We start from the raw sequence: 27,921 nt of genomic DNA, 5'->3' as shown, positions 1-27,921 counted from the left end.
AATACACAATAGCTTCTATGCGCTCCTGATAGTTTTTCAAGCACTGCAATAAGCTGTGAAGGTGCCATAAGCTGTGAAGGTGCAATAAGCTGTGAAGGTTTTCAAGCACTGCAATAAGCTGTGAAGGCGCCCCGCCCGTGCCATTTTCCCGCTTCGTCGCGCGCTTTTCGCCCGACGCTCCCGTTTGTCCGTCCGGTTCCCCGTTGCGTCGTGCGTTAATCGTTCGGCGTCTCTTCCCGTCCGTCCCGTCTCCCGTTCTCAAGTGTAGTACTCTAGTTACCATACACTTAGTGAAAGACATTGTGTCTAGACGTAAACAGAAAGATCTTAGTTTACTCAAAGAGTACAGAGCATTACACCAAAGGCCTGCGCTTGAGCTGAAAACACTGACCATAGTCTTAACTCATAAGAACAACCTCCGGTCCTTGATAACACGGTCTCGACCGAAAAAACTTTCAAAGCGCCGTCGAAAAACGCTCCGCAACCGCCATGTGTACGAGGAGGCGGAACTTACTCAAGCCTTTAATAACCTAAATGTCTCGTAGTCTTGCGTTGTTGCGCGGGTTAGTTTGTGGTTGATTCCTTCCAATAGCGCTTTACTAAACGTTTCGCTCTCCCCATTTTGAGTTATTCACTACCGTCCGTTTTCCGCAGGTTATCTGGTTTCATTTTCCGTTTCCGTCCTCTTTGTTTCCGTGTCTTCTTGTTTCTTCCTATTCCCCGTTTATTTGTTGTATGATGTAGTATGTTGAGTTTTGCTGTAGTAAAATTTCTTTCTGCTAGTATGCCGGTGTTTAGTCTCGTTCCTTGCTAGGGTGTGACTTAAGTTCATTCTGGAGTTACGGCTGGTTTGTTTCGTGACTTTCACCACACCTGTTTGCTAGCAATTTGTTGTAGCTTTATTAATTTTTGTAGTATGCACTTTTGTTGTCTGGGTATGGTGGTTTGCTAGGGTGTGACTTAAGTTTGTTCTGGAGTTACGGCTAGTAAATTTCCTGACCCTTTCGACTTTTGGTTATACTACATCGTTGCCGTAAATTGTTTCATGTTTTGATGCCGTTGATAAAACCCCATAATGTTTGTGCTAGTTTACCCGGCAGTAGCTCCTCTCCTTCTTTCTAGGGTGTGACTTAAGTTTATTCTGGAGTTACGGCTAGCTTGTTTGGTTGAGTTTATTGCTGTGGTCTGCTAGCATCGGTCTTCCCGCCTCCTCGCTTGTGCTTTCCGCCCCGCCCGTGTCGTTTTTCCGTTTCGTCGCGCGCCATCGGCCCGACGTTTCCGCCCCGCCCGTGCCGTTTTCCCGTTTCGTCGCGCGCCATCCGCCCGACGTTTCCGCCCCGCCCGTGCCGTTTTCCCGTTTCGTCGCGCGCCATCCGCCCGACGTTTCCGCCCCGCCCGTGCCGTTTTCCCGTTTCGTCGCGCGCCATCCGCCCGACGTTTCCGCCCCGCCGTGCCATTTTCCCGCTTCGTCGCGCGCTTTTCGCCCGACGCTCCCGTTTGTCCGTCCGGTTCCCCGTTGCGTCGTGCGTTAATCGTTCGGCGTCTCTTCCCGTCCGTCCCGTCTCCCGTTCTCCCCCCTTTTCGTTTTTCGGCCTGACATTCCTTGCATGTATTACGATTGGCGAAATTCTTGAAACCGCAGGAACAGTTCCAATCTCCAGGTCTCCCGCGATTTCCACCACCATCAGCTCCACCGCCAAATCCCCCGGCTGAACTAGCGCCTGCACCCTCAGGTCGACCCTCTCTGCATTTTCTGCATGAGGTACGATCCATAAAGTTGGTCGATCCACAGGAGCATGTCCATTCTTCCCTCTGCTCCCGAGCTGCGCCACCTTCAGATTTTCCTCCAAATCCACCTCGGTTTCCCCCGAATCCGCCTTCACTCTCGTCATTTCCTCCGAAGCCACCTCCTCCAAAACCACCCTCGGCTTTTCTTCCAAATCCACCTCTGTCTCGTCCGTCCCGTCTCCCGTTCTGCCCCTTTTCGCGCTTCCTGCGCACCGTTCTTTCTTTTTTTCGCCGGGTACTATTGTACTCGACGAACATCTTTGCTCCTTTGCGGTTTGCTAGGCAAACCGTCACACTAGGGTTCGGTATAACCCATTTGTGTTGTGCTGTTGCATGTCTGTGTACTTTATAGTAGTACTAAATTAAACTTGTGGCTCCTGTTTTGATAAGACCATGACAACTTTGCAGGACAAATTCAACAAACTTTATAGTGCGAGGGCAAAATTAGAGGCTGAACTTTATAACATCTATGGTGAAATTAACAATGCTGTTGATAAGCAAGACAGGAAAGTTAAGATCGAACGTCTGATTGTTAAGTGCAAGGATGCTTTTACTAGAGTAGTTGATAAGAATGAAGAGCTCTTTGATCTGGCACAAAAGACTGAAGATCCAGATGCTGCCTGTAAGAACCTTGAAAAATGGTTAGAGACTGTAACAAAGAAAACTGATGAGTTCACTGCTGCTGCTCGAGGGTATATCAATTCGGTCCAAGACAAAGAGACAGCAGAGCAGTATACCTCTCACCATTCAAGATCAGGTTCACACATGACTTCCTCAAAAAGATCAAGTCAGCGTCAACGAGACCTAGAATTATCAAGACTTAAAAGGGAAGAACTTAAGAAACAACATGAAGCAAAGCTTCGCATTGCTAGACAGCGTCTCGAAATTGAAAAACAAACGAAATTGCGGGAATTAGAAATTGAACAGCTTGAGGAAGATCACCGCAAGGAAGTAGCTGCTGCAGCCCTTGAGGAAATTGAATTGATGACAAAATCATCAGCGGACGGGTCTGGTACAGGCAAAATGAGTGGGCTCTTTACGGAAAGAAGTTCAGTCAAGAGCAAGAAACTTGTTCAAGATTGGGTTAATTCGTCACCAGCCGGGAACATGGCAGATGTTGCAAACGAACCGAGTTTGCACTTTTCTGGTTCCATCGCCCAATCCAACCAAGCAATTGTCCGACCTTCTTCAGCTCAACTTCCAAACTCACACTTCAATCTCAGTACACATGGTCAAGTTGAGGCCAACATCAACCTCCCTGTCCATGAACCAAGTAGTAGAACCAATGTAACCAATGAAGCACATAATGCAAACAACATCATGCAAGAACAGCAACAGCCTCAATATACGCCTCCATCACCAGTAAACTTTGGTATGCCAACTCAACTAAACGCCCCAAACACAGCCCGACAACTGTCTCAAGCAACAATGCACTTCGATGGTTTACAGTTAGATCATCAATTCCCTCGCAGGTCGAGCATGCCGGGACAGTTGAATTTAGTCAGCCCTCCGCGTTCACCACCTTTAAACACACTCGTTAATGCTCCGCTAGCACTTAATCCGCAACAATCACACATAAATGTACCAGCCCCCCCATCCCCCGTTCTAAACCCCGCACCACCGCATTTCCCGTTAATCCCACCAGCATTCCGCTTTCCTCCTTCGCCGCCACAAGCACTCCCACTACACGCAACTAACCCCGTGGCGAATAATGTCAATCTGTTACCCCATTCTCCGCCTGCACCATTCGTTTCCTCCGCAAACGTTTTCGTACCTCAATTAATTCATCCACCACCTCCACAAAAGAGTTTTCAGCCCCAAAACTTTGTACCCATAACCCACGCACCTCCTGCTCCTCCAGATCCAAATGTCTGGCGTTTTCCGGCAGCAGTCCCACCTAATGCAGTACCACTTGTACGTACATCTGCAAATTTATACACCGTACAACCGGCCCCTATAATCAACTCTCATATATCTACATCGCACTGCTCCCCTCATGTACAAACAGCAGCAGGCGCTCAAAATTACGTAACATCAGACTTCATGCAAGCGAATCCATTTAGTTCTTCCGCAGGTACCGCCCCCACCTTTGTCACTCCGATCATTCCGCCAACGTATGGAGCTACCGTTCCGAACCCGTTGTGTTGGGGTGGCCCGCCGCATCCCACACCTTCGGCTCCTTCTTTGGACTCTGCGGATTTGATAAAGCAGTTGGCGGATGCAATTACTTGTAAGAAGAACGATCCACTGCCCGAGTGGAAGTTGTCACAGTACAACGGTGATCCCCTGCAGTGGCACGAATGGTTCGGACAGTTTAAAAGCGCCATAGACGCACAGTCCTTGACTGATGACGTCAAGTTAACATACCTAAAAACTCTTGTAACTGGAAAAGCTAAAACTGCCATCGCTGAGTTCGCATACTGCGGTGTAATGTATAAGGACGCACTTAAGACACTCGAACGTAAATTTGGCCAACCACAGGCAGTAGTCAGTGCACACTTAGAAAAACTCAGCTCTTTTCCACCACTAAAGATGCACAATAGTGACAACATCATAAACTATTCTGCAACAATTTCCAGTCTTGTTGGGGTCTTTAAATCACTTTCATATGACGCGGACCTAAAGAGCGCCTCACTTCTCAACACGGCTGTGCAAAAATTGCCGCCCAATCTGAAAGAGTCTTGGTCACTCTTCACAGTGAAGAAACATTGGGTTAAGCCAACACTCCTTGACTTCAACGATTGGTTGAAGGAGAAGGCCGAGGCACATGACTTAATGAAACAAACTTCATCGAAGGCAAGAACTGAGGTGACACATCTAAAGGTCCCTGGTTCGATCCCGGGTCGCGGCACCAAAATAAAGCTGACAAAATGCAGGCTTTCGACGAGTAAATTCAAGTTTTCAGTAAGCAAAACGAGAAAGTCGACTATATTCCACAAAGCATTAAGGCCCACGGCCCATCTCAATGGCCCGGCAAATCTAGCTTGATCTTTTTTAGCAGGTATTTTGTCTGAGCCGATTTTCGACTCAGATTGGTCACCGATACGTTTTCGAAACATAAAAATATTAAGCCTAAAAAGAGCGCAATCGATTCAGTATATTAGTAGGCTCAACGAAAATTATGTTTAACGAACTTTTTCCGAGCTTTCTATGCCAAATAGAACGTATTTTGTGTGCATTTAATCTTTTTATAAGGCTTACATGGCTAAGAGATTACGTAATAGTTTTCTCGCTGGATAGATTCTCGCTTTATTTAAATAGCTCTTTAAATAGACTGCTCATTTAGTTTACTCGGTAACACATTCGACCACTTACTAGCGGTCAATGCTGAAATCTAACACTTAGTATCATTCAGTCTGGTCATCTACAAATTTTTTACTCGCTTTGAAGTTTGAAAAATTTCTGTAAACAGCAAAAACAAATTTCTTTGACACAGAGATTTTGCTCTGGAGTTCACTCAAATGGCAAACTTCCATATCAAACATAAGTTGTCTGCTAGCATTCGATCACTTAGTAGCAGTCAAGGCTGAAATCTAACACTTAGACAACGTTGAGCTTAATCGTCCAAATATTTTGGCTGCTTTGCAGCGAAAAAAAGGCGAAATTGACATAAATAAGAAATATAATTTTTAAAAAGAAATTGGAAATTGAAAATTGTTTGGTATTTTTGATGGTGTATTCTTGACAAAGAAATTTTGCTTCTGAATTTTTACGAAACTGGGGTCTTTGGTATAATATTTGATAAAGAAGAACATATGCAGAAGACGTATGCCTGCGCGGGACACCAATGATTTGGCGACTGGCAGTAGATGATAAAATAAATTAGACAGAAATCAATTTGGAAAGCGAAACACAGATCAAAAATAACGATAATTACATTTGGATAAGCCCTCATCTCAATTACGAATTATTAGAAATGAAACTATGAAATAAAATGAAAAATGTTGTAATATAAAATATTGAAATTTTGAACAACACTGAATAGAAAACATTCTCAATGCTAAATTTTGTTTTAGTTGTCAAAATCCAAGCAAAAACTACACTTGTTAAATCAATTTAAAGGCCTTAATAAATTCGAATAAATTAATTTTATGTAACTTGCGAATATAAAATTTGTCTGACTCATTCTAAAGAATTCGAAAGGTTGCTCATTTTTTCTTTTTATAAAAGAAAATGTCAAAACGTATTAATGGAATTTATGGATAAATAAGGGGCTGGAATATTCCAAAATGTCAGTTTCCACCAACTTTAAACAAAACATACTACCGTTATTTGAAAGAACCGGTGTATACTCTTAATGGTAACCCGAAGGATATGCATATTAAAATGTTTAATGAATGGAAAACTAAACAATTCATTTTTTTTCATTTTTTCATTTTTATGAAAAAAAACACAATGTGACATGAAAATCAACAAGTTTGCAATTTTAAATATTTCAAGCTGTAGTTGATTTTTTTGCTCAAATATTGAAGTTTTACATAAAAAGTGAGCAGTCTTCTGTGGTTTGATTACTCAGTCTTAATGCAGAGAATTAGTTATTGGACAAAAAGCGATCTAGCACTTTTGAAAAATGAACTATTGTACAGAGAAGAAAATAATTTTTGAGGTGTATTATTCAGGAGTTCATCCCATTTTTTTCATTAAAATTGTATACAGAAAAACTTTCTCTGAATTTTGTGTACAAGGAGATTTAAAAACTTTGGTGTTTCTTCTGAGGTCAAAGATATTTTTGAAAGTAAAAAAAAACAAAAAAAAATCAAAATTTTTAAGATTTTTTTGTTCTCAATACTTAGAGGTTTCGATACCAAAAAGCATGGAGGAATGTAAAATAATCTACTCATATGCACATAATACATAGTTTTTTGTCAAAATTTACCCAGATTGATTGCTCACTCAATTTTTGCTGACTATTTGCTAAAAAACCAAGTGACCCTCTTGCTTTTCTGGTAAATTTACTGCCAAATTCTGACAGAGATATAACATCTCAATTTACTGATAGAGGTATTTTTTTTCAATTTTTCTTCAGGCAGCTTTTGCAACATTGGCGTCTTTGGAAGCATCGTCGAAAAAAAATAAGTACATATGAATATTACTAAAACCTACAAGGAAAACCAGTGAGCTTTGGAAATTGGTAGTTGATGCTAAAATAAATCAGATGGAGTTTAATTTGGCAAGTGAACTCAAATTAAAACTATCTTTTATATTATCTGTTAATCAAATGCTTTAATCTCCGAAATTGATATTTTGCAAGATTCCTTGGGGAAGCAATTTGTTTTTACGGAGAGATAAATGCAAGTAGTTACTTTTGAATCCTAAAATGATAGGTGGAGTATTATTATTTAGATGTATGATTTGCAGCTTAAGGAATCAATTGAAGAGTAATAGAATAATTGAAGATCTCGGAGGTAGTTGGAGTGTGGTTTTTATAATTGAAAGGTACAATTTTGACACATGGAAAAAGGTTCAAATTTTTTGTAACTATAGCTGGTTTTATTTCGATCAAACAAATATATTGTACCTAAATTAGTCCTTGGTTTTTTAAGCCACTTCATAGCGGCCAATAAAGAATTTTAACTCGTAGAGAATCTGAAGTGCAAGCATCCAAAAAATTTCAATTTTTAATTATATAATTTGGCAATTCAAATTATTTTGTTAACTGCGGTCTTTGGAATCTTTGAATGAAATAAAAAGGTACGCAGGAAACATATACATACACGGAACACCGTTTACTTGGTGACCGGTAGTGGAAGAGAAAATAATTTAGGCAGAGTTGAATTTGGAAAAAGAAAGAGATGAAAAATAACGATAATCAATATTGGGTATGATTTCATGTTAATTGCGGATAATTGAAAACAAAACCATGGAATAAAAGAAACTGATTTGTCAAATCAAATTTAATTCTGACATTTAAAACAAAATTTTTGAATTTAACGTTCATCATCAGCTTAAAACTGTTTCACAAACTGTTTTAAAAAATTTCGTTTATACTATATTTAGCCTATTTATAACTCATAATTACAGCTGTTTTTAATTTAATCAGAAGTTATTTCGGAATTTTCGTTGTTGACCACGTTTTGTAATTCTAGAGTAATCCCGAATTTGCCCTAACCCTAAGCATACCTCTTTTGGTTTTTTTTCGCAAATTTCGCTTTGTCGTGCACAAATTATCTTTTGTCCTCCCAAGTCAAAATTATGATTTGGAGTAATATTTTAGCGTGAGTTACCGGTGCCTATCTTCATTGCTTATGTATAGTCCCGGCTTCAACTTGCTGATGTATATGGCTTCGATGGTCATGAGTTTCTCTAATGTGCGACAGACATCCAGAATTTGCCGTTTAATGTCATTCGTGGAGCGACTACGTTCAACAATTTATTGACCCACCTGTGAATCCTTCTTTTATTGTTCTGATATCCTAGTGGCAACATACCGCCTTCTCTGCCGAACATAAATGGAACCGGATCCATTACACTTTGTCTAATAAACCACTTGGGATTGCAGTCTTCTGTCGAAAGAACATTTTAGGGTGGGGAGGCATGATCTTAATTTTTGCGTGGTGGATACCACTTGCAAGTCACTTAGTTTCTTTAGTTTGCTCGCAAAGTTTTGAGTAAGGTTGTCTCTGTATTGTAGAAAAATTGTTGGTTTATCATGAGATCTAGTCTTGCTTTTTTGATGCTCTTGGTGTTGTTTTCAATTGATCTTTACTGCCAATTTTTAAGGTCTTGTTCATTTTTTGAAGACCATTTATCTGGATACTGGTTTTTGGTTTAGCATGTCTTGTTCTTTTCAGGCGCCTGATTGAAGGCCAACAAATTAGTGAAACTATGAAATACTATGATTTTTTTATACTATTGAATTTTTTTTGAGAATTCCAGACAGAGTTAGATTGAAAGATCCCAATATTAAATGGTCTTTTAGGTGTCAAATTCCATGCAAATGCTGCAGTTTTTGTTTAATCATTTTACTCATCTTTTTTGTTAGAAGGCAGCTATTACACTGAATTCAGGGATAAAAAGACGAGAGGAATGTTATAGAGGGGGAATTCAGGGGAGGAACATCAAATGTCGTAGCGATTGACTCCCCTATTTCGGAAACCTATTAATGAGCATGCATTCAGGACTAAAACGCTCAAAATGCATTTTTGATTGTTAAACTGCCTGTTTTCGGGAGCACTCATGACTTCCGTACCTCTTTGGGGTCTTTCCCATTATAGCCCCTCATTAGGTATAATTACCATGATGCGGGGCTATAGGTTATCTGACCACTAAACTGGGGGGTTATAAAGGGAAAGATCCCATCTTTGTAAAAAATCTTTTGTAAATAGAGACTCTTAGCTCCTCGAAGTTGTAAAATTTCGGTAATCAAAATTGAATTAATTCTAACGTTAAGTGTTCAGGTCTTTCTCATTATAGACCCCCTATCCACCTTAGTGGACAGATAACCTATAGCCCCGCCCCATAATTTCATCGGGGGCTATAATGGGAAAGACCCAATATTCAACTTGATCATAAACTTTAAATTCGCAATGAATAAACTTAAATTGATTTAGTCATGATCAAGTTGAACATATTTCATTTTGTACTAAGCTTTCTACTGCTTACGAAAAACTTCTACCTGGATTTCCTCTTGAACTAAGCTTTTTTTTCGGAGTTTATTTCAGTAAAAATTGAGGATTTTGCGTTGACTGAACACTTTACCATGTAAAAGTGGATTTCGTGTGTTTACTTTTGCCAGTGAGTGTATCAGGAATATCATAAATAGGATATTTCAGAAAGGGTTATATAGGATTAAACAGGATTAAATAGGATTAAATAGAGTTTTTCAAATGAACATCTGTTAAAGGGCAGCTATTACTTTCCTGCTCATGAGATTTCACATATTCCGCGATGCCAGTAGTGATCATCTTCTCATCTCTGATTCTCAGACTCACAGTGTGCTATATAACTCTACTATCGCGTTAGGAGTTGTGAATGTGCTAACTTTGCCAGGCGGACAAAGCAGACACTTGTACGATTTTCTTCCAAAATCTGGTCAGTACAAATCGGTAACTTTATTCATCGGTGGAAACGACAGCTATCTTTGTGGTGATAACGTCTCCAGCACACCAGCTCAAGAGATTGCAAACGAGCTGAAAACACTAGCCGACATTCTGTCCGACCATACAGAGGAAGTTTACGTGATTGGAATTCCAGAAAGATATAAAAAGCCGCAACTCGCTAAATCAGTCAACCATCTTCTTTTTGGCCTAAGACGCAACGCTCACTGGAAGTATAGATCTGTTTTTTAATACTTGTGGTCGATACATATTCTTGAGGACGGAGTCCAATTATCATCAGACGGACTCAAAAACCTAAAGAAGCTATTCAAGGAGAAGAGCTTATACAAGTCCTACAACGTCGACAAAGACAACGAAGGACCTAAATCAGTTTTTTCCTGTGGTTCACGTGAACAACCCCTCTGCATTTGTGGACACTCCAACCCTTGAAAGGTCAGTCGTAGTAGTTGTAGTAGTAAAATAGTTGAAACTGCTCTTATTCCCTTCCCAGCTCATATGTCTTGGTATCTCTCCGCAGATACTTTAAGGTTTCACAGGGAGATAAGAAGGCACCCTGTCCCTCTGTAATACCCTACCTAAACACAAAGCTACATCTCCGACATGACCCAGTGCAAGTCCTGCGAGCGCAAAATAACATCCCCTGATAAAAGATTCAAATGCTATTTTTGGGGCTGCACAATGCATTTTACTAATGATTGCAGCGGATTTGAGGACGCGCAAATTAACGTTCTGGTGGAACTTAAAGAAAATCTGTTGATGGTCTGCAACGGCTGCAAACCTAAGAGAACAAGCAATATTCACAGTACAGAAGAGAACAGCGCAATGGCAGCAAATATCAAAGCTCTCGAAGCAAAGATGTCTGACTTCATGGACAAAACCTGGACCACAGTCTCTACCGTGGAAGAAGGGTGGTGAATATGCTCTGAAGGGTGGCAACCGTGGCTATGAAGGGTGGTAACACAAAAATAACACCTGATATACACATTCTGAGCTTCAATGTTCGTAGCATTCTCTCCTTCGAAAGACGGACACTTTTCGCAAATTCTCTCCATGAGGGCAATTACGACATAATCTGCCTGTCCGAAAAATGGCTAGTCCCTGAGGTACCCGATGAAACAATTTTCTTACAAATCACACTGTATATAGAGCTGACAGACTGGGCTCAGTCATCAAAACGAAACATGGAGGTGTCCTGATAGGCATTAAGCCCTTATTCTCACACGAACTAGTGCAATTGGATGCCATCTTCGAGGAATCTCTTGTCATTAGAGTAAACGCTTCCCAACATTTCCTCATATGTTGCCTCTACAATCCCCCTGTAGATAGTCCCTTCCGATGGAAACGTGATAAGTTAATTGCTCTTCTCAATGAATTGAAATGTAAACAAGCACTTCTAGATTGGAAATTTGTCGTCATTACAGGAGATCTTAATTTCTCTAAGACCTCATGGGACAGCATGGAATCAACCGACGACTACGAACAAAGCATTTTGGACATTCTCTGTGAGCAAGGTTTCAACCAGATTCTGAAACACAACGATGAAAGGTCTCCCGATGTCTTCCTTTGTAATGACGACAAAAATGTTTACATCTCCACGGAGGACAATCAGATCACATCCCGCTACAACGTATCCGAACACCCTGCATACATCACCACTATCCAACTGACTGTCAATAGATGTACGCATTTAAAACTCCAGCAAGTTTACAGCCTTAAATCAGCGAACTGGGAATCCTTCGTCACTGCAACCCTTGAAAACCCCTTCCAGCCATACTGCTACAGCAATGTCAATGTTCTCCTTCAAACTTTGTTTCCATGGTTCCATGGCATTATGGAAAACAATTTGAAGAAATTTACCAAACACAGAATGTGCCAGCCGCCCTGGATTTCCAGCAAAACATCCCCCCTGCAAAACCTGCTCAAGACAAAGAAAAAGAAGAAGAAGAATACCTTCAATGTGTCACAATCTCTCTAATTTAAGAAACTGGAGAAACAGGTAAGCAAATCAAGGGAGGATGATCTTAAGTTATACGAAGCAAATTCTTTGACACTCACTACTTCAGTCATATTCAAAAGTACCACTCCTGAATCCGCAAAAACCCTGCAATTCCTACCCAAGTGTATAATAAAGAAAGAACAGCTGTATCAGAATTGGACTGTGCTGAAATGTTCAATAACCTCTTCCCTAGCGTGTTCAACTCTAAAGACACAACGCACGATGCTGACTTCAGCTGAAATGCCCTCAACTGGTTCAGGATCGACCAGTCGGATGTAAATGAATTGCTCCAAGAAATCAACATCAATAAATCTACTGGACCCGATGGTATAGGGAATATCAAGTTGAAAAAATCCGCCGATGGCACCTCTAAACCACTCACCTTTGTGAATCAAACCATTGAAAATAAAGGTTCCTTTCCAACCCAATGGAAGTTGTGACATGTGTGCCAAGTTTTCAAAGATGGAAACAAAAAAATGTGTCCTGCTATAGACCCATTAGCCTCATAAGCTGCGTATCCAAGGTATTCGAAAGAATACTGTTTGATCACATCTATTCCTTTGTACATTCTTCTCTGCATGCTCAACAATTTGTATTTCGAAAAAAAAACGATCAGCTATATTACAACTTTTAGTTTTCCGTGACAGAATCCAACAGTACAACGCCGACAAAGAGTTGAAAAAATTAGGGTGTCCTGTATCTTGATTCCTCTAAGGCATTTGACACAGTCCTGCACAATTTCCTCATCAGAAAAGTGAGAAACTTCGGTATAGGTGGAAAATTGCTGAAGCTAATCAACAGCTATTTATCGGGTCGTGTCCAATCTGTCAAACTAAACAACACAGTGTCGTCGCCGCTCCGAAAAACGAGTGGAGACCCTCAGGGCTCCATACTCGGTCCCCTACTCTTTCTCATGTATATAAATGACTTATCAGATTCTTTCCAAGAGTGTTTTGGCTACGCAGATGACTACAAAATCCTCTTCAGAAATCAAGAAGAAGTTGATGAACGCACGAAAAAACTAGAATCATGGTGTACTCTTAACAACATGAAATTAAATGCCATAAAATGTAGTCTGGTTGTAATCAAAAGTGAAATGACTGCTACACTTAAAAACCAAGAAGTTACCAGATCGTGTTTAGAAAGGGATCTGGGTCTCCTAGTAAGTAATTCATTGAGCTGGACTGAAAACTGTACTACTAGATCGACCAAATCCCTAAGAGCCCTACATAAAATCAGAAGGAATGTCTCATCACATTGTAACACTCAGCTCAAAATCCATAAGTACACAGGTTTTGTCACGCCAACCCTCACTTTCTGCTCTACATGCTATTATCCCAGCGTCAGCTCTCTGAAAAAGTTAAAAAAAATCCGAAAGCACGCTACATTTTGGCTCTACGGGTACAATGACAACTACAAAGCGAGGCTACTTCGCTGCAATCTCGTACCAGTCTCCCTTTACATTGAATTGCATGATGTACTTTACCTGCAAATGATACTTAACGCCAGAGTTGATATAAAATCCTGAGCACTTCTTACTATAAATGAAAACGAGTCAACCAGACAGGGCCAGCTTAAAGAACTAGCAGTGAACTGCACCCGAAAAAGAAAAGAGAACTTCGTCAGACGTGCCAGAAGTCTCTACAATATCCTATCTCGACATGCACAGTACACCAATGTAAAACTGAACAAGGCTCCCTGACGTACATCTATTGGCAATATTTTGTTGAATGTTACAACCAGAAAACATCTTGCACTTGGAGAATCTTATGCCTGTGTGGCTCATGCAACCCATACGGAAAACTCACTAATAGATACCACCAGAACTGTACAAACAAATGAACACTCAATCGGGATGAAAGATGCCCCTGGAACCCCAAAAGCCTATTATTACTACTATTAATACATAGGCAACAAATTTCATGCAGATTTCTCATGTTTTTGTTTTATTTCGGAGATATTGATTCATAATATTACTGTTTTTATTAAATGTTTACGCACAATTTACAAACTCAAAAGTGCTTTCAGAAAGATTAAATTAAAAAGTTTTCAGTTTTTTCCGATAATCAAACTCATGGGCTATTAGTTTCCTTTCATAATCAACTTATTGCATTCAAAAGGAACAGCAAAGAACCTTCAGATTGTACGCATATTAGTAGTAGTAGTAGTAGTAGTAGTAGTAGTAGTAGTAGTAGTAGTAGTAGTAGTAGTAGTAGTAGTAGTAGTAGTAGGAGAGTCTTTAGGGTCGGAGCCCTCGGGTGGGGAACCCTTCAGTTTTCGTTTGGCACGAGTTTTTTCATTGGGTTGCAGATTCCACAGTTGCATAGAAGTCTCCAGGTGCAGCTGTCGAGTTCGTTGTAGCTTCTGTGGAAATAGTTTTGGTACATCTCTGTCAGAAGTTTCTTCGTCATTGGCTTCTCCGTTGTCCTACTGATGATGTTGAATAGCTTTGTGGCTCTGAAGAAAAAATTTTCGTCTGATTTATGTAGTCGGTGTTTGGGGAGTTCAAATTCCTGCTTTTGTCTTGTTTCGTTTTCTTTTCGCTTTGGCAGTTTGTCTTCGGGGACGTAGTAATTGCCTTCTAGGATTGAGAGGAGATAGAGGACATCGTGCATTTCCATGTACATGGAGAGTGGGAGTATATTCAGCGTTTCGAGTCTTTGATGGTATTCGTCGTTTCCACCGCATATCCACTTTGTTGCCTTTTGCTGGATCTAGTCACCTTATCATTTCGTAAAACTAATGCGCCAAGATACACAGGAATTTTCCACGGATGGATAATACACAGCGAAATATTTTTATAGGACTATATAGCCGTTCATGTCTGTCTATTGTCTCATGTCATCGATATTTGTAATTCCCAATATGAGTGAAGAATTGACTAGGTATTTTTTAATATTTGCAAACGTTTACAATTTCTCTTAAGCTCAATTTTTATAGCTCCGTGCAACTGTCGCCTAAAAGAATTTGAAGCTATTAAAATCTTTTTAGTTAGTAATGATCTGTAAATAACTGTAAATATGACGGCAAAAGGAGTCAAATCTCTAAAACCAATCAATGGTATATTGTTTCGTTTTCTTTTCGCTTTGGCAGTTTGTCTTCGGGGACGTAGTAATTGCCTTCTAGGATTGAGAGAAGATAGAGGACATCGTGCATTTCCATGTACATGGAGAGTGGGAGTATTTTCAGCGTTTCGAGTCTTTGATGGTATTCGTCGTTTCCACCGCATATCCACTTTGTTGCCTTTTGCTGGATCTAGTCACCTTATCATTTCGTAAAACTAATGCGCCAAGATACACAGGAATTTTCCACGGATGGATAATACACAGCGAAATATTTTTATAGGACTATATAGCCGTTCATGTCTGTCTATTGTCTCATGTCATCGATATTTGTAATTCCCAATATGAGTGAAGAATTGACTAGGTATTTTTTAATATTTGCAAACGTTTACAATTTCTCTTAAGCTCAATTTTTATAGCTCCGTGCAACTGTCGCCTAAAAGAATTTGAAGCTATTAAAATCTTTTTAGTTAGTAATGATCTGTAAATAACTGTAAATATGACGGCAAAAGGAGTCAAATCTCTAAAACCAATCAATGGTATATTAGCAGCGGTTCTCAATCTTCACAGAGTGAATGAGTTTGGGTTGACCGTAGTTGATGTGACAGAAGTGAACGCCTACGCTAATTATCTATGCAAAAATGCTATAAAAGGAGTTTTCGTCTGTGGGACAACAGGAGATTTCTCTATTTTGAGCGTAGATGAGAGGCTACAAATCCAGGAAGCCTGGCTAGAACCATCCGTAAGGGACATGTTCGAACATGTAATAGTGCATATTGGGACACCAGTTTGGGAAGATTTGGTGAGACTGGGAAGACATGCGGGTGAAAGAGGGGCGTCTGCTGTAGCAGTGACTTTTCCCTCTTTTTCTCATCATGCGCCACAGACTCAAGAACATCTCATTGAGTATCTGGCACAAGTGAGCGAAGCACTGCCGGAGGTACCGCTAATGTTGTACAACATTCATGGAGGTACACCTCTTAAATTCTTCAACAATTTTTTTGCGCTAATCAAAGCAGCATTGGACTCGGGAAAGGTGCCTACTTTGGCCGCTGTAAAATATACTTCATCAAATTTCATTGATGCCTTCGAAATACTGAACCAGATTGATTCAGTGCAGATGTGTTTTGGATGTGATGAATTGATTTTGCCAACTCTTTCCTCTGGCTTCAAAGCATTAATTGGATCAACTTACAATTTGTTTGGACGTTCCTGTGCACAGATGCTCGAATTAGTCCAAAGTTATAGACCTGATGAAGCTAAAGACATCTACAAGAAAGTGTTTGGGGCGATACGGTTCATGAACTCGGAAGGAATTTTCATGTTAAATCTTAGAGTTACAACTGAAAAACTGCTCCAGTATAGGAAATATAACTTTTCAGTTGGAGAACGTTCAAAGTTGACTTTTGTGAAGTCAAAAGATTTAGATATAGCTGAAAAAGTAAGCAATACCATACTCGAAAAATATATGAGTATCTTAAACTTATAATTTATCTGAAATGTGGGTGTATTAAAACGTGCAATATTCTTCAGTGTGTAATAATAAATTATATAGATTGCTCTGTGTAATAGAATTTTTACAATAGACTTTTTCTAATATAACTTTTCATTTTTTTGCCCAGCCTGATACCAGTAGCCGGCAAGATCAAGTTTTGGATGACTACAGTAAGTACATTCATCCTTTAGCTGTAATATCGGCAGGTTGCTAGGAGTAATGGCCGACAGGACGTTTGGCCGGCAAGGAGAAAATGAGAAATTAAGCCAACATTTTCATTACTACGTTGGCCTATTTCTACAAAACGAAATCATTACTTTCGTAGCAAAAATTTTTCTACAGTACGTCAAATATGCTAAAATTCTGGGATTGAAATGGAAAGTTAAGCTTCAAATGGATCCAATTCTGTTTAAAAAGATCAAAGTTTTTTAGAACAGTTTTTCACTAAATAAAAATGTATAGTCATTTTTACAGTTGCGAAAGTCGCTAAGTAGTGATTATGATGTCAATTCAAGTCTTTTAATACTACTACTAATTGTCAAACTAATTTTCACCCAAAGAAAAGGTCAGTATTTCACACTTTGTGGTTGTCACACACACATTAAGGCGAGAAGTACAGCAATAGCCGTACAACCATATCAATTTAAAAGAAACATAGCCAGGACAACATAGTTGCAGTAAGACCAAGAGTAAATGGAGTCAGGGGATCTTATCAAAATGGAAATCAATTTCATTGACACCAAATTGACCAAATTTAACCAAGATGCAAAAAAGGATCTTTTCTGCTAGCGCCCCCTCCCCAGCCCTATATAGCCGTTAAATTTGCACCCCCCAAAATCTAAGTTTTTGCGAATTGTAAGAGCCATACTAGCATTTCATTGAAACAAGAGTGTCTAGGTAGATTGAAGGCACTTTTTGAATAGTTTCCTTTAAAAATTTTAAAAATCAAGCCCTTATTGTAGCCGATAACGCCAAAAATGATGTAGTACAAAAATTTTATTGATGCTTACGTTATATGCAACAAATTTTGGATGACTACGTAATAATTTCAAGCAATAGCTGTTCTAGCTTTTAGGAAATGCATTTTGTTCATAAATGTTCACGTATAAGATTACTTAGCTTTAACAATATGTTTAAACATTTATAAATGGGGGTACCTAACTAAGCCGGGGGGGGGGGGGGGGGGGCTAGCAAAAAAGATCCGAAAAAAACAAGATTTAGTCTTTCCCCCCTTTATATAACTATTTATAAAGCAATTGGCTGCATTATTTTCTACTTAGTTGCTCATTTGTGATTTCCAACGCTGTTGAGGTGACGAGTACGCAATGCGAAAAGGTGCATGGCAATACTGGTGCATGATCTCGCAAACGTATGAATAATTGTAACCATTTGTGATATTTGTAATAACGAGAACTGTTTTGAAATATTTTGCCTAATTCATCACTTCAAATTATAAGAGATGTAAATGAATGCGAATTTTTTTGAAATAACTCATTTTCATCCTAATACAAGTTTTGTTTGTTTCCTTTCTTTAGATGAAACGAAAAATTGGCACCAGTTTCCTTCTTTTTTTGGACATTGTAACAACGTTTTTGGGTACTCTTTAGGTTTTTGCACATGTGGTCAGGTAATATTAAAGCAAAGCAACTCCTTGGGTGTGATATGATTGATGCCAAGTTTCGAATGCGTTACACCTCTACTTGACGGTGTGATGATTATTGTACGATAAAGTAAGTCAAAGTGCGATAACATTCATTTGATTGCTTGACAGATTTTTGCAGATTAGTATTTCTATTTATGGAGGACAATCACAGTTGTCAATAATACATCAAAGTTGTCTAACAATTCTACATCAAAATCGGGTTAAAGTCAGACTGTCGAAGTTAATGAAAATGAACAAAAGACTAAAAATAGATAATCAAAATTAGTTCGCGATTAATATCAAAGCCCGGATCTTATTACGTTGAGTGGTTCTGTAGACAAAGTAAGGGTCGCCGTTGCTTAGTAGTTATAAAAGGCTGTAACCTCATTCGAGGATTTGTGGGGGACTTCGGTCGGGGGATATTAGAGATATTATATTTGGATGCTGCCCCCCACTACGCCCCTTCCCACGCACCCCCCAACATACCAATTTTGCTGTTTATAAAGGATCGACTTCAAACTAGCGATTCATTTTTGACTTCCTGTGTTCTGAGTAAATTGGGTGCTTGTAATTAAGATTATTTGAATTTGATACATTTTGGGTTCAAATGATATCTCTGATCGGACAATAAATATAAAAATTGCAAATATACATTAATTTTGATTACTGAGGCATTACTTTGAAGAGCATTTTGGCAATAATTTTGAACTCGGCAAATCTTTGATCTTCTTTAACATTTTATGACCGCTTGTTTGAATTTTTTCTGGTTTTTGTCTTTGGCTTCAAGATCAAAAGTTCAGCTTAATTTGTTTGCGGACGACCTCAAATTTTTAGTAATAGCTACTTCAGAAATTTTGATTGTTATTTTACAAGAAAGCCATTAGAAGTGTTTGAACTTTGCTCTAAACGTTGCTTGATTCATTAAAAGAGGTTAAACGTAGATAAGAGCGTCTCTTGTAAATATTTTAAACATTTCCGCTCGGAGATTTAACACTCAAATTAAATTCCATTTTAGGAAGTTTATTTAAGCTCAAGTAAACAATGACTCACCTAATTCCCAATTGTATCTTTTGGGGAACGTTCACTTAGTAGACAAGTTATAAGAGTATATCTATCTAAATATAAGTGCAATTTAAATACGCACGATGTGATATATACTATGTAATCATAGTATATAATACATAATTTTAGCTCGAGTTGACTTGTCAAATTATTCGAAAAATAAAACGTGAACAAACTTAGTTGGCTTTTGAAAGACATTTGACCGCGTGTATTTTATCAATTCTTTTTGCAGTTTGAGTTACAAAAAAATTCAGTTGGTTAGAATTTTATTTGTTCATATTCGTTATTCTGTTGCAATTTTGAAGCGAAGTCTGGTGCAATAGTGACGTCATTATTGTAGACGGAACAGCAGAAACTTAGTCTATTTTAAGATCTGTTTTTGTCTGACAAATTCCGAGCGTTTTATTTACAATTTTGCTCTGTTTATTTGTGTTGGAGTTTCAAAATTTACGACGCAGAAAAAACAGTGTGAATAAATTAAACTCGTTAGGCAATTTTTAAAAGCATTCGATCGTTATAGTATTGTAACGTATTTTTGAGAAAAAATTGTTGAGCTGGTTCAAAAATATTCCAATTGGTTATTTTCAGTTTATTAACATTTTGACTTATCACCATACTATTTATAACCGCACAGCCATGCCTCTATTCAATTGGCTCAATTTTCAAACGATGGAACGAGGTCTAAGCTACAACACGAAGACAGAATTTGCGTTAAACTGGATAAGACAAACGTTTTACCGAAGAATGTCTAAAGTACGACAATCAATTGATAACATGAAAAGGAATGCGACCTCTTTAGACGATAATGTTATTTGGTATATTTATTGATGCGAATTCTGAGATATAAATTTTACCAATTGGATCATCGCATTTAATCATGAAAATTTTGTGGATTCGTAGAAACTCATGCTCAGCTGATAAATCAATAGTTGAGATTGAAAAGTTTAATTTAATCAGTAAGTGTAGTGTAACAATTTAGTCAGAGCGTTTATTTATTCTGTTAAGTGTTCTATGTTCGATTTTGGAAGAGAATTAATTATTTTGTCATTTTTTTTCTCAGATCGCAGACTCTGTGGTCATTTGTTGAAAGCAAAACATTCCTTAACTCCGTCTCCTTAACATTGCATAACACTCCTTTTTTTACATAGCCATCCGGTCTCGACCGATTTTCCTTTGACGACCATTTAGTTAGACGAGATAATTTCAAGAAGCAAGTCTGGTTTTTACTTACAATTTTTCTAGCTGTTAAAAGCAGTCATAACTAGAATGAAACAACTCTGAGGTCGCCTTTTGTTTGGACAGACGGGTATTCGTTACTCGCTATGAGCAATTACGACAACATTTAAAAATCTTGTCTCCAGGTTGAGTGAAAACTGTTTTCAAGTTCAAATCAAAGGACGGCCTGTACTCAAAAAGATGGCTCGTGCAAGTCTCTGCGTAGCGCAGAATGCTCCAACATACCTCTCAAGGTTGCAAAAACAACTTTTAAATTCCGTCAGAGAAACCATTGGGAGTATCTGAAACCCACTTATATTCAATGGAGAAACTTACCTGTACTGTTTGAACCAAAATATACGACGTCTTTTTTCGACAAACAAAAACTCTTCAAAAAATTCTGAATTGGAAGACACAGACTTCGAAAAACCATACAAACACCGCCACATTACACAAACAAACAAACCCACAAATACACAGCCCAAAACCAAAAGAAAAAATTTTATCAAATTTTGTTTTTGGCGATTCATCAATTCAAGTTTCATCACTGTTCATTTAGGTATTCTTTGTTGTTTATAAAAAATTAGGCGTGGACTTTTTGAGGCAATTGTATCCGTAACTGTAATTCTGACACAAAGGTTTGAAATAAACCTTTTTGAATTTTTAAGATATTTTTTTTCAGTTTGGCATTTCATGAGCATAATAAGTTAACAACGAGGTAATTTTTGATATATTGCAGGTGCTCCATCAGAAAGACTTAAAAAACACAGTTTTGGTTATGTTTTTATTCTGTAGCAACTTGTAGAAAATAATAAGCATTTTTTTCAATTTTGTCATGATTCCTGACGGTGTTTGCACTCTCCCTCTTTTTTTCCAATATTTAAGAATGAACTCTCTCTCTCTCTCTCTCTCCCACACACATATAGCATGCACATTGAAATCACAACTATTATATACAGCCACACAAGCGCGCGCGTACACATAAACCCCGACACTGGTAAAATCATTGGAATTTTCTTTTTGGCGTCTAATTTTTACTCAAGGTTCTCGGCCGATCATTCATGTCTTAATTGTTTTCTGGAGAACTTGGCGTGGACTTCTTGAGCCAATTGTATTGGTAATCGTAAAACTGACTCCAATCTTAAATGAACACTTTGAATTTTTTTTAAATATTTTGCAGTTCTTAAGCGATGTTTCATTAGCACAATTGGACAATTGATTTTGAAATATCTCGAAAGTGTTATTAGCGTGACCTTACAAACACTGTTTTGGCATTGGACACATTTAAAGCCGCAATTTGTAGCAAATATTAAATTTCTAATTTGGATTACTGAGAGTTTTTGAACTCGGCCTTTATTTGCGCCTACTATATAAGGGAACTATTTCTCTCATACTTAATCTGTCTATCGTTCTATAAGGTCTGGATTGTTTCTTGGATAAATTGGCGTGGACTTCTTGAGGCGTTGTTATTGGTAATTGTAAAATTGACTCTAATTATAAAAAGAACTTTTTGGTATTTTTTGAAATCGTTGGTTATTTTTGACGTCTCACGAGCATAATGGTCCGGTTCGTTTTTTTTTAAAAAAAAATAACAGATTTGTTTGCAGCTAGATTTATTGAAAACAATTTTCGTATTGATCATTTTTATAATCGCAATTTTGAGCAAGTTTCTCACTTTAAGTAATTTTTCTAACTTGATACTGCTTCTGACAGTTTTTACACTCTGCATATAGGGTGGCAACATGTAAGACAAGGTTGAAACCTGTTCTTTAAGTCTCTTATGTAGTAGCAATGAGGAACTTTAATTATCAGTTAACTTTTAAGTGAACTGAAAAAAAATTTTGTCTTCATCAAACTTTTTTTTCAATTGAGGAGGTCCACAATCGTTAAACTTTTTAATTTTTCAATGGACAGAAACGCCGAGAGACTGGAAAAGATTAGTTCTAACAGCAGTTCTATCAAATACAGCGAAATAGAAAATAGTTTTCTAAAAAGTATATAAACATGTTTGCTAAATTTTATAACATTGCAATCCATACACTCCCTAACTCAAATTTATGCGTCTTTCATTATACCAGAAGAAAACAGTTCGAATTATCTGCTCTGACATTATAAACACTGCAGATCAAAAAGATAAGAAAAGATTACTTCTCTTTTTTATTGAATTTTGTTGATTTGGTGTTCACTGCATGAACCCAGTTTTTTTAACGTCTCCAAGGTTTTGAAATAATTAGATGGTAAGCTCTGATGACTTGAGAATTTTTTTTAGCAAAAACCTTTAGTATTCAGAAAAAAAGATATTTTTGTGCTTTTTTTGTTCTCAAAGGTGATTTTAGGTATTTTGAGAGCTCCAAATTGCCTGAAGCTGCAATTTTCCAAAAAACCTTTTTGGTACCGCAAAAAATGTTTTAAACAATAGTGTTTAACCAGCAGAAGACAGAGAGATGGATGAAAATATTTTCATACAAATTTTCGTCATATTGTATAATTTTTTTGAGTTAATTTTGAATTAACAATTAACTTGGTTACCATGACTAGGTTTATAAAACAACAGATCACCAGTTTAATGAATCAATTTTCAACAGTTCGTGTTAGTTTTCGAGATATGAAATATATGTTTCTTTTCTCCCCACTTTGGTCAGCTCTTAAAACCCCACGCTTTACTAGTGTCTTAAGTATACGGTTCACCAAAACTGTTTTGAGGAGACAATATTGTATAAATTGTTAATTTTTAGGTTTGAATTGTAAAGAATTACTGAAAATCTACATTTAACTTAACTAAATTTACTACAGCTTTTTCCGTTTGTTTCTCTAAAGTTTGTGCGCGATCTCTCAACCCCATCTTTCAGCGCAAGGTTCATGGACTTGAGTAATCAAACCAATCTGCCACTGAATTGAGATACAATAAAAGTCAATATTTATAATTTTTTTAACAATTTCCCTAAGGAAAGCTGGTTTGTTATACAACTGCTTAATCTGCTGTTAAGACTGCATCTGATAAATATCTGTTCTGAAATGAAAAGAGTTTTTGTACGCCAAAGTTTCCACCAAAAGCTTCGTTAATATTGGAATAATTAAATTCTCCGACAGTTTTCTCTCAATTTTATTTTTTATTTTGTGGACTGGAGATACGAAAGTATATTCTGATGTTGACTCAATGAATGACTCAATTTTAGATGTGGTTTCTGTCAATTTGCTCAAGTGAACTTTTTACCAGGATCAAGCCTCTTTCTTTTTCGCAAAAAGTTATACCTGCTGGGAAAGTTTCTTTTTACTGCGCAGAAGTTGAACTGACTTTCAATGCGAGACAAATGATCAATTTCTAGTTCTTCTAATTCCTTCCTAAGTTCTGAATCCTTACTGGCTGCTAAACTATTGAACAATTGCCTGAAGAATTAATTGTAACCCTGCCTATATTTTGTTTAAAGAGGTCTAGAGATTTTGATTAAAGGAGTGTTTTTCTCAGGGATAGTAGATATGAGTTTGTTTTCAATGATTGATATGAAAATACGGAATTGTTCACAAAATTTTCATGTAGTGATTGTGAACATTTGTCTCAATTTTAGATGTGGTTTTCTGATTTTTTTATATGTTACTCCAGCTTGTAAATACTCCTGTAATGAATTCCATTTTCCAGTTCCCTGTTAAAAAAAAGGATGATCTAGCAATCTCACTCTGGCATTTTGGTTAACCAAATAAAGATTGCCTTTTCAGTGACTTTGCGGAATCATTTTTTTAAAGCCTATCCGGTGGATGGACTGGAGATTTGCACTTTCCAACATGGACATGGTACATCCAACAATGATTTTAAATCAATTCTCTTAGTGATTTGTAAACAATGTAGTTGATACAGCTTTCCAACTGACAAAGAACGACTTACGCCAAAACAATTCTTGCAGCTCTTTTTTTAAATTCGTTGCAGTTTTTTCATTCTTTTTGCTGACTGCAATGTACGTGATGTTACAGCGGTCTAAAGCAGATAACAGAAAGCAGCACGCTGATCAATTTCGATGAGAATTTATTTCCGGAGAACAAATTCAGTGGCAATTAAGCTTGCCAGCTAACGTTGTTAATTCCATTCTCCAAGCTGACTTTTGCCTCCAAAGTTAGTTCAGAATCGGTTACAATAGCGTCAGCAGAATCCAATTTGAGAATATTTTGATACGAAATTTTCGTCTCGCAGCGTTGAGGAAAATTGCTTGGTTTCCTATTATTTATTTTCATTGTCATTTTTCGAAAATAGACTAACGAGGAGATAGTTTTGTCAACTAGCTGTCTGACGACAATAAAATTTAAGAATTGACTGCCGATGATAGGTAACTTTCCTTTCACTAAGGTTTTTCTAGGACAGGTGATATCATGAAGTCATCGGTAACTTAAAACTGTCCCGAGGCATAATATGAGGAAATATGCCGTTTTCTGCGGTAATAATTTCTAAATGTAACTGCTAACTTTTTCCCTCAAAATTGATCTTGGCTTTTTTGGTGTGGGGATGTCAACACGTTTAATTTTTGTTTTTTATACAAATTTTGATGCTAATTTTCTGTATTCCTGTTGAGTTTTCCTTATTTCGTGCGTGCGCTCTGTGTATTCACTTGAAGAAGGTTGTTGATTTGTTTTTTAGCTAAGAGCTATATGAAGATCAATGGTATTTCTCAAAAATCATGAGATTGCTTTTTGCTGTCTCGATGATCGCTCTGTAACTTTTCGAGTTACATTTTTTGTAACCGCTATTCTGTTGCTTGATGGCGTGATGAACTTTTGAAACCACTATTTTAATCGTACTGGATGCTAGTGAACGTTAACCAGTCAAATATTTCGCTTTTTGGATAAAAATATAGTCCGAGATAGTTCAACATGTTTCTTTTTTCGTAAATCGTATAATTCTAAGTACAAATTGCCAGAGATACCACCAAGGTACCGGATAAAGAGTATAATTTAATTAAGTTTTATCTGCATTATTTTATGCGTAATTAAAAATAGGACTCAGACATAGTTAGCTGCAAACTTTGTTGATTTAAGTTTGTGTAACTGATAGATGAGCTTTCTGATGTGTAACTGATAGATGAGCCGACAGTACTGATAGATGAGCTTTCGTTGCTACATTATAGTCTGAGAATGCCCTAGGATTCTTGTCTACTCAAACTAGTCAACGCTTCTATTAATTTCCTGCAGCTCACTGACATTATCGAAAAAGCGATTTTGTTTGCATTTTGTAGAATTTTTTGAAGGTACTTAATTCAAAAGCAACAGCGAGACTGCGCTAATCGAGCTTTTAGTACATTATGCGTGTAGCACACTTTTCGGAAAAAATTCGTAGCAGTATTTGGGCGGAGCGCTCAATTGCTTTGTAATGATGCGTGTGAAATCTATGGTTCCACAAATTTTTCGACGAATTTCTGATTTTTAGCAATTTATTTTGATTTGAAAATTCAGTTGGGGTTTGAAATTGACGTGTTATGAATTTAGTTCATACGTAGTCACATGTATTCCAATGGATCTAGTGAAACAGTTTCTGTTTAATCAAAGACCACCCACATCACAGTAATGAAAAGTACTGAATGAACAATAATAAACAGATTTTTAAAAATCTAAAAACGGACACTCATGCTGCAGTCGTGCTGATGAAGTTGGGTGATGAACAGAACAAGAGATTGTGATATGAAAAACCTCATCTTCACACGGGTTGATGTGTGAACATCTTATGTAACAGCGAAAGCACGGAAGAGACAGTAAATGCAACACCATTTTAGGAACCTGTTAGGTGCGTCAAAAATAAAGATTTTATGCCGAGCGGATTCTGTCTATGGTACCTACAGTAATTGCTTTCGAAAATGCTTTTATAAGACCCGATTGTATAGGTCATAAGTTAATTTTGTAAAATCCCAAATAAGGGGAATCGCACCATCAACTTTGAATGAAATACAAGCACCATCTGCAATTATGATAATGTAGAGGTAATGTCAACAAAGTAACTAGCAAATTTCTAAACCAGATCTAACATTAGTAGTAAACTGGAGGGAAAAATGTTATTTTACCTTTACTTCTTGCTTATTTAAAGTCCTCCGTTTTATCTGCCAGTGAGACGTAATCTTATATAGAGAAAGTGTTAGCATTTTTTTCACTGATTATTTTTGCGTTTGAGGATGGTGTTTTATGCTGTTCAGTTTGATTAAAGAACCAAAGGTAAAAATGAGCTTCCTTACTGCAAATGAATTGCTTTTACTGAAAAAGTTCTTGTTCATTTCAATGTTTGCTTCCAACTAAAGATCGTGTTAAAAAATTCCTTGTGCGTTTCCTAATTTAGCAAGGTGTCTATTGTAGGATCAAGCCCAACTCGATCAGAAAGTTTGTAGTTATGACAAAAAGTGCATGTTTGTGAAAAGCACGTTCTCTCCAAGGTTTTACTTGCAGTGGGTAACAATTTTTGACCTTGGTATTTTAATTCCAAAATATAGTTTGTTTTAAGCGTGTTTAGTCCAAAAGTTTTGGTAAGGTGCTATAGATAGAAAATTTAAAATGATGAAAAAACTGAATTTTACTAGAATTAATGTCAAAGTGAATTTTAATTCGTTCATTGCACTTCTTATTTATACTTTTCATTGTTCAAACTTTAGCCGACGTGAAAATTAGCTGAAGAGGTCAAAAGTAGGAAAATTAGAAGAACTAAATGCGGAGATAATTGTAAGCAAACATAATTGGAACGCACGCATATCTAACTCTCCTACACATGAAATTCACGCATTTGGCCACGTTTCGAGGGCCGCGACCATGCATCAGCGGGGTTGCGACCTGATACGATTTTATCACAGCCAGACAACTATCACCACCGAACATGTTATTCTCGCAATTACATTTATGCAATCTCAAGTCTGATTGGTTAATGTCTCCTTTTCTTGTCGGCTTATATTCACGCCACAATACTTTTCATCTACATTTATTCTGATTTCATTCTTATAAGGACGAGAGTGGCTTCTGAAATATTAGCTGACCTGAAAATCAACCAAAAGTAACCAAAATTGAAAGAGTTTTTTGCTCCGATCAGTGGTGTAAGCAAACATAAATGGAACGCGCAATTATCAAGCTGCATTGTATGAGGCACTAGCACGTTTGACTTTGCCTCAGCGCGTCCTGGCTCTATCACAGCCGAACAAATTTCCACGAACGAAAGGCGTCATTCTTGCCTAAAATGGGTTGGTTGCATTTTTTTAATCTAACGCTTTAGTTCAATTTACTAACTCATATTCAGTTAACTTGGGCAATTTTCTTCTCCGTTAATAATCGCAGCACCAATCTGAGTGAATTTTATTTTTGCTTTCTCGTGAAAATAATATCAGCAACAATTTTAATCATGCTAGACATTCATGCTAATTGTTTGTTAATTTGCGGCCAACTTTGGACTGTAGGGCAGGCTTGGACCTGAAATTAATAGCAAGAGTAGAGATGTTTACAGAAGTATTTAGCAGTTGTGACATTTTAGTGACGGTCTTATTGCGGGAGCATATATTGTAGAAAATCGACCCAAGTAAATGTAAACCAGTAAACTACCCGCCAAAGCTTCATTTGATTGCGGTTAATTATATCGAAGAGGCATGTTGCTTTTG

At 37.6% G+C, this 27,921-nt stretch overlaps 3 protein-coding genes across 5 annotated transcripts in view; 1 reads left to right on the top strand and 2 right to left on the bottom strand.

Moving 5' to 3' along the window:
- LOC142343235 (uncharacterized) overlaps positions 1-27,921 on the bottom strand; it is a 595,961-nt gene that overhangs the window by 243,975 nt on the left and 324,065 nt on the right. The window lies entirely within an intron of this gene.
- Positions 1-27,921, bottom strand: part of LOC142343234 (uncharacterized) — a 374,820-nt gene that overhangs the window by 196,453 nt on the left and 150,446 nt on the right. The window lies entirely within an intron of this gene.
- LOC142342439 (N-acetylneuraminate lyase B-like) lies at positions 15,352-16,505 on the top strand. The gene has a single exon (XM_075393760.1). It carries the CDS (start codon positions 15,403-15,405, stop codon positions 16,390-16,392), a length of 990 nt encoding a protein of 329 aa, XP_075249875.1. The 5' UTR covers positions 15,352-15,402; the 3' UTR covers positions 16,393-16,505.

The sequence above is a fragment of the Convolutriloba macropyga genome, chromosome 7, assembly GCF_964194025.1.
Source record: "Convolutriloba macropyga chromosome 7, txConMacr16.3, whole genome shotgun sequence".
NCBI lineage: Eukaryota > Metazoa > Xenacoelomorpha > Acoela > Convolutidae > Convolutriloba > Convolutriloba macropyga.
The sequence above is the reverse complement of the archived record's forward strand: the minus strand, read 5'-3'. Positions and strand labels throughout refer to the sequence as shown.

Coding starts and splice junctions, on each gene's coding strand:
- LOC142342439 (XM_075393760.1), top strand. CDS start 15,403: ATGACGGCAAAAGGAGTCAAATCTCTAAAACCAATCAATGGTATATTA.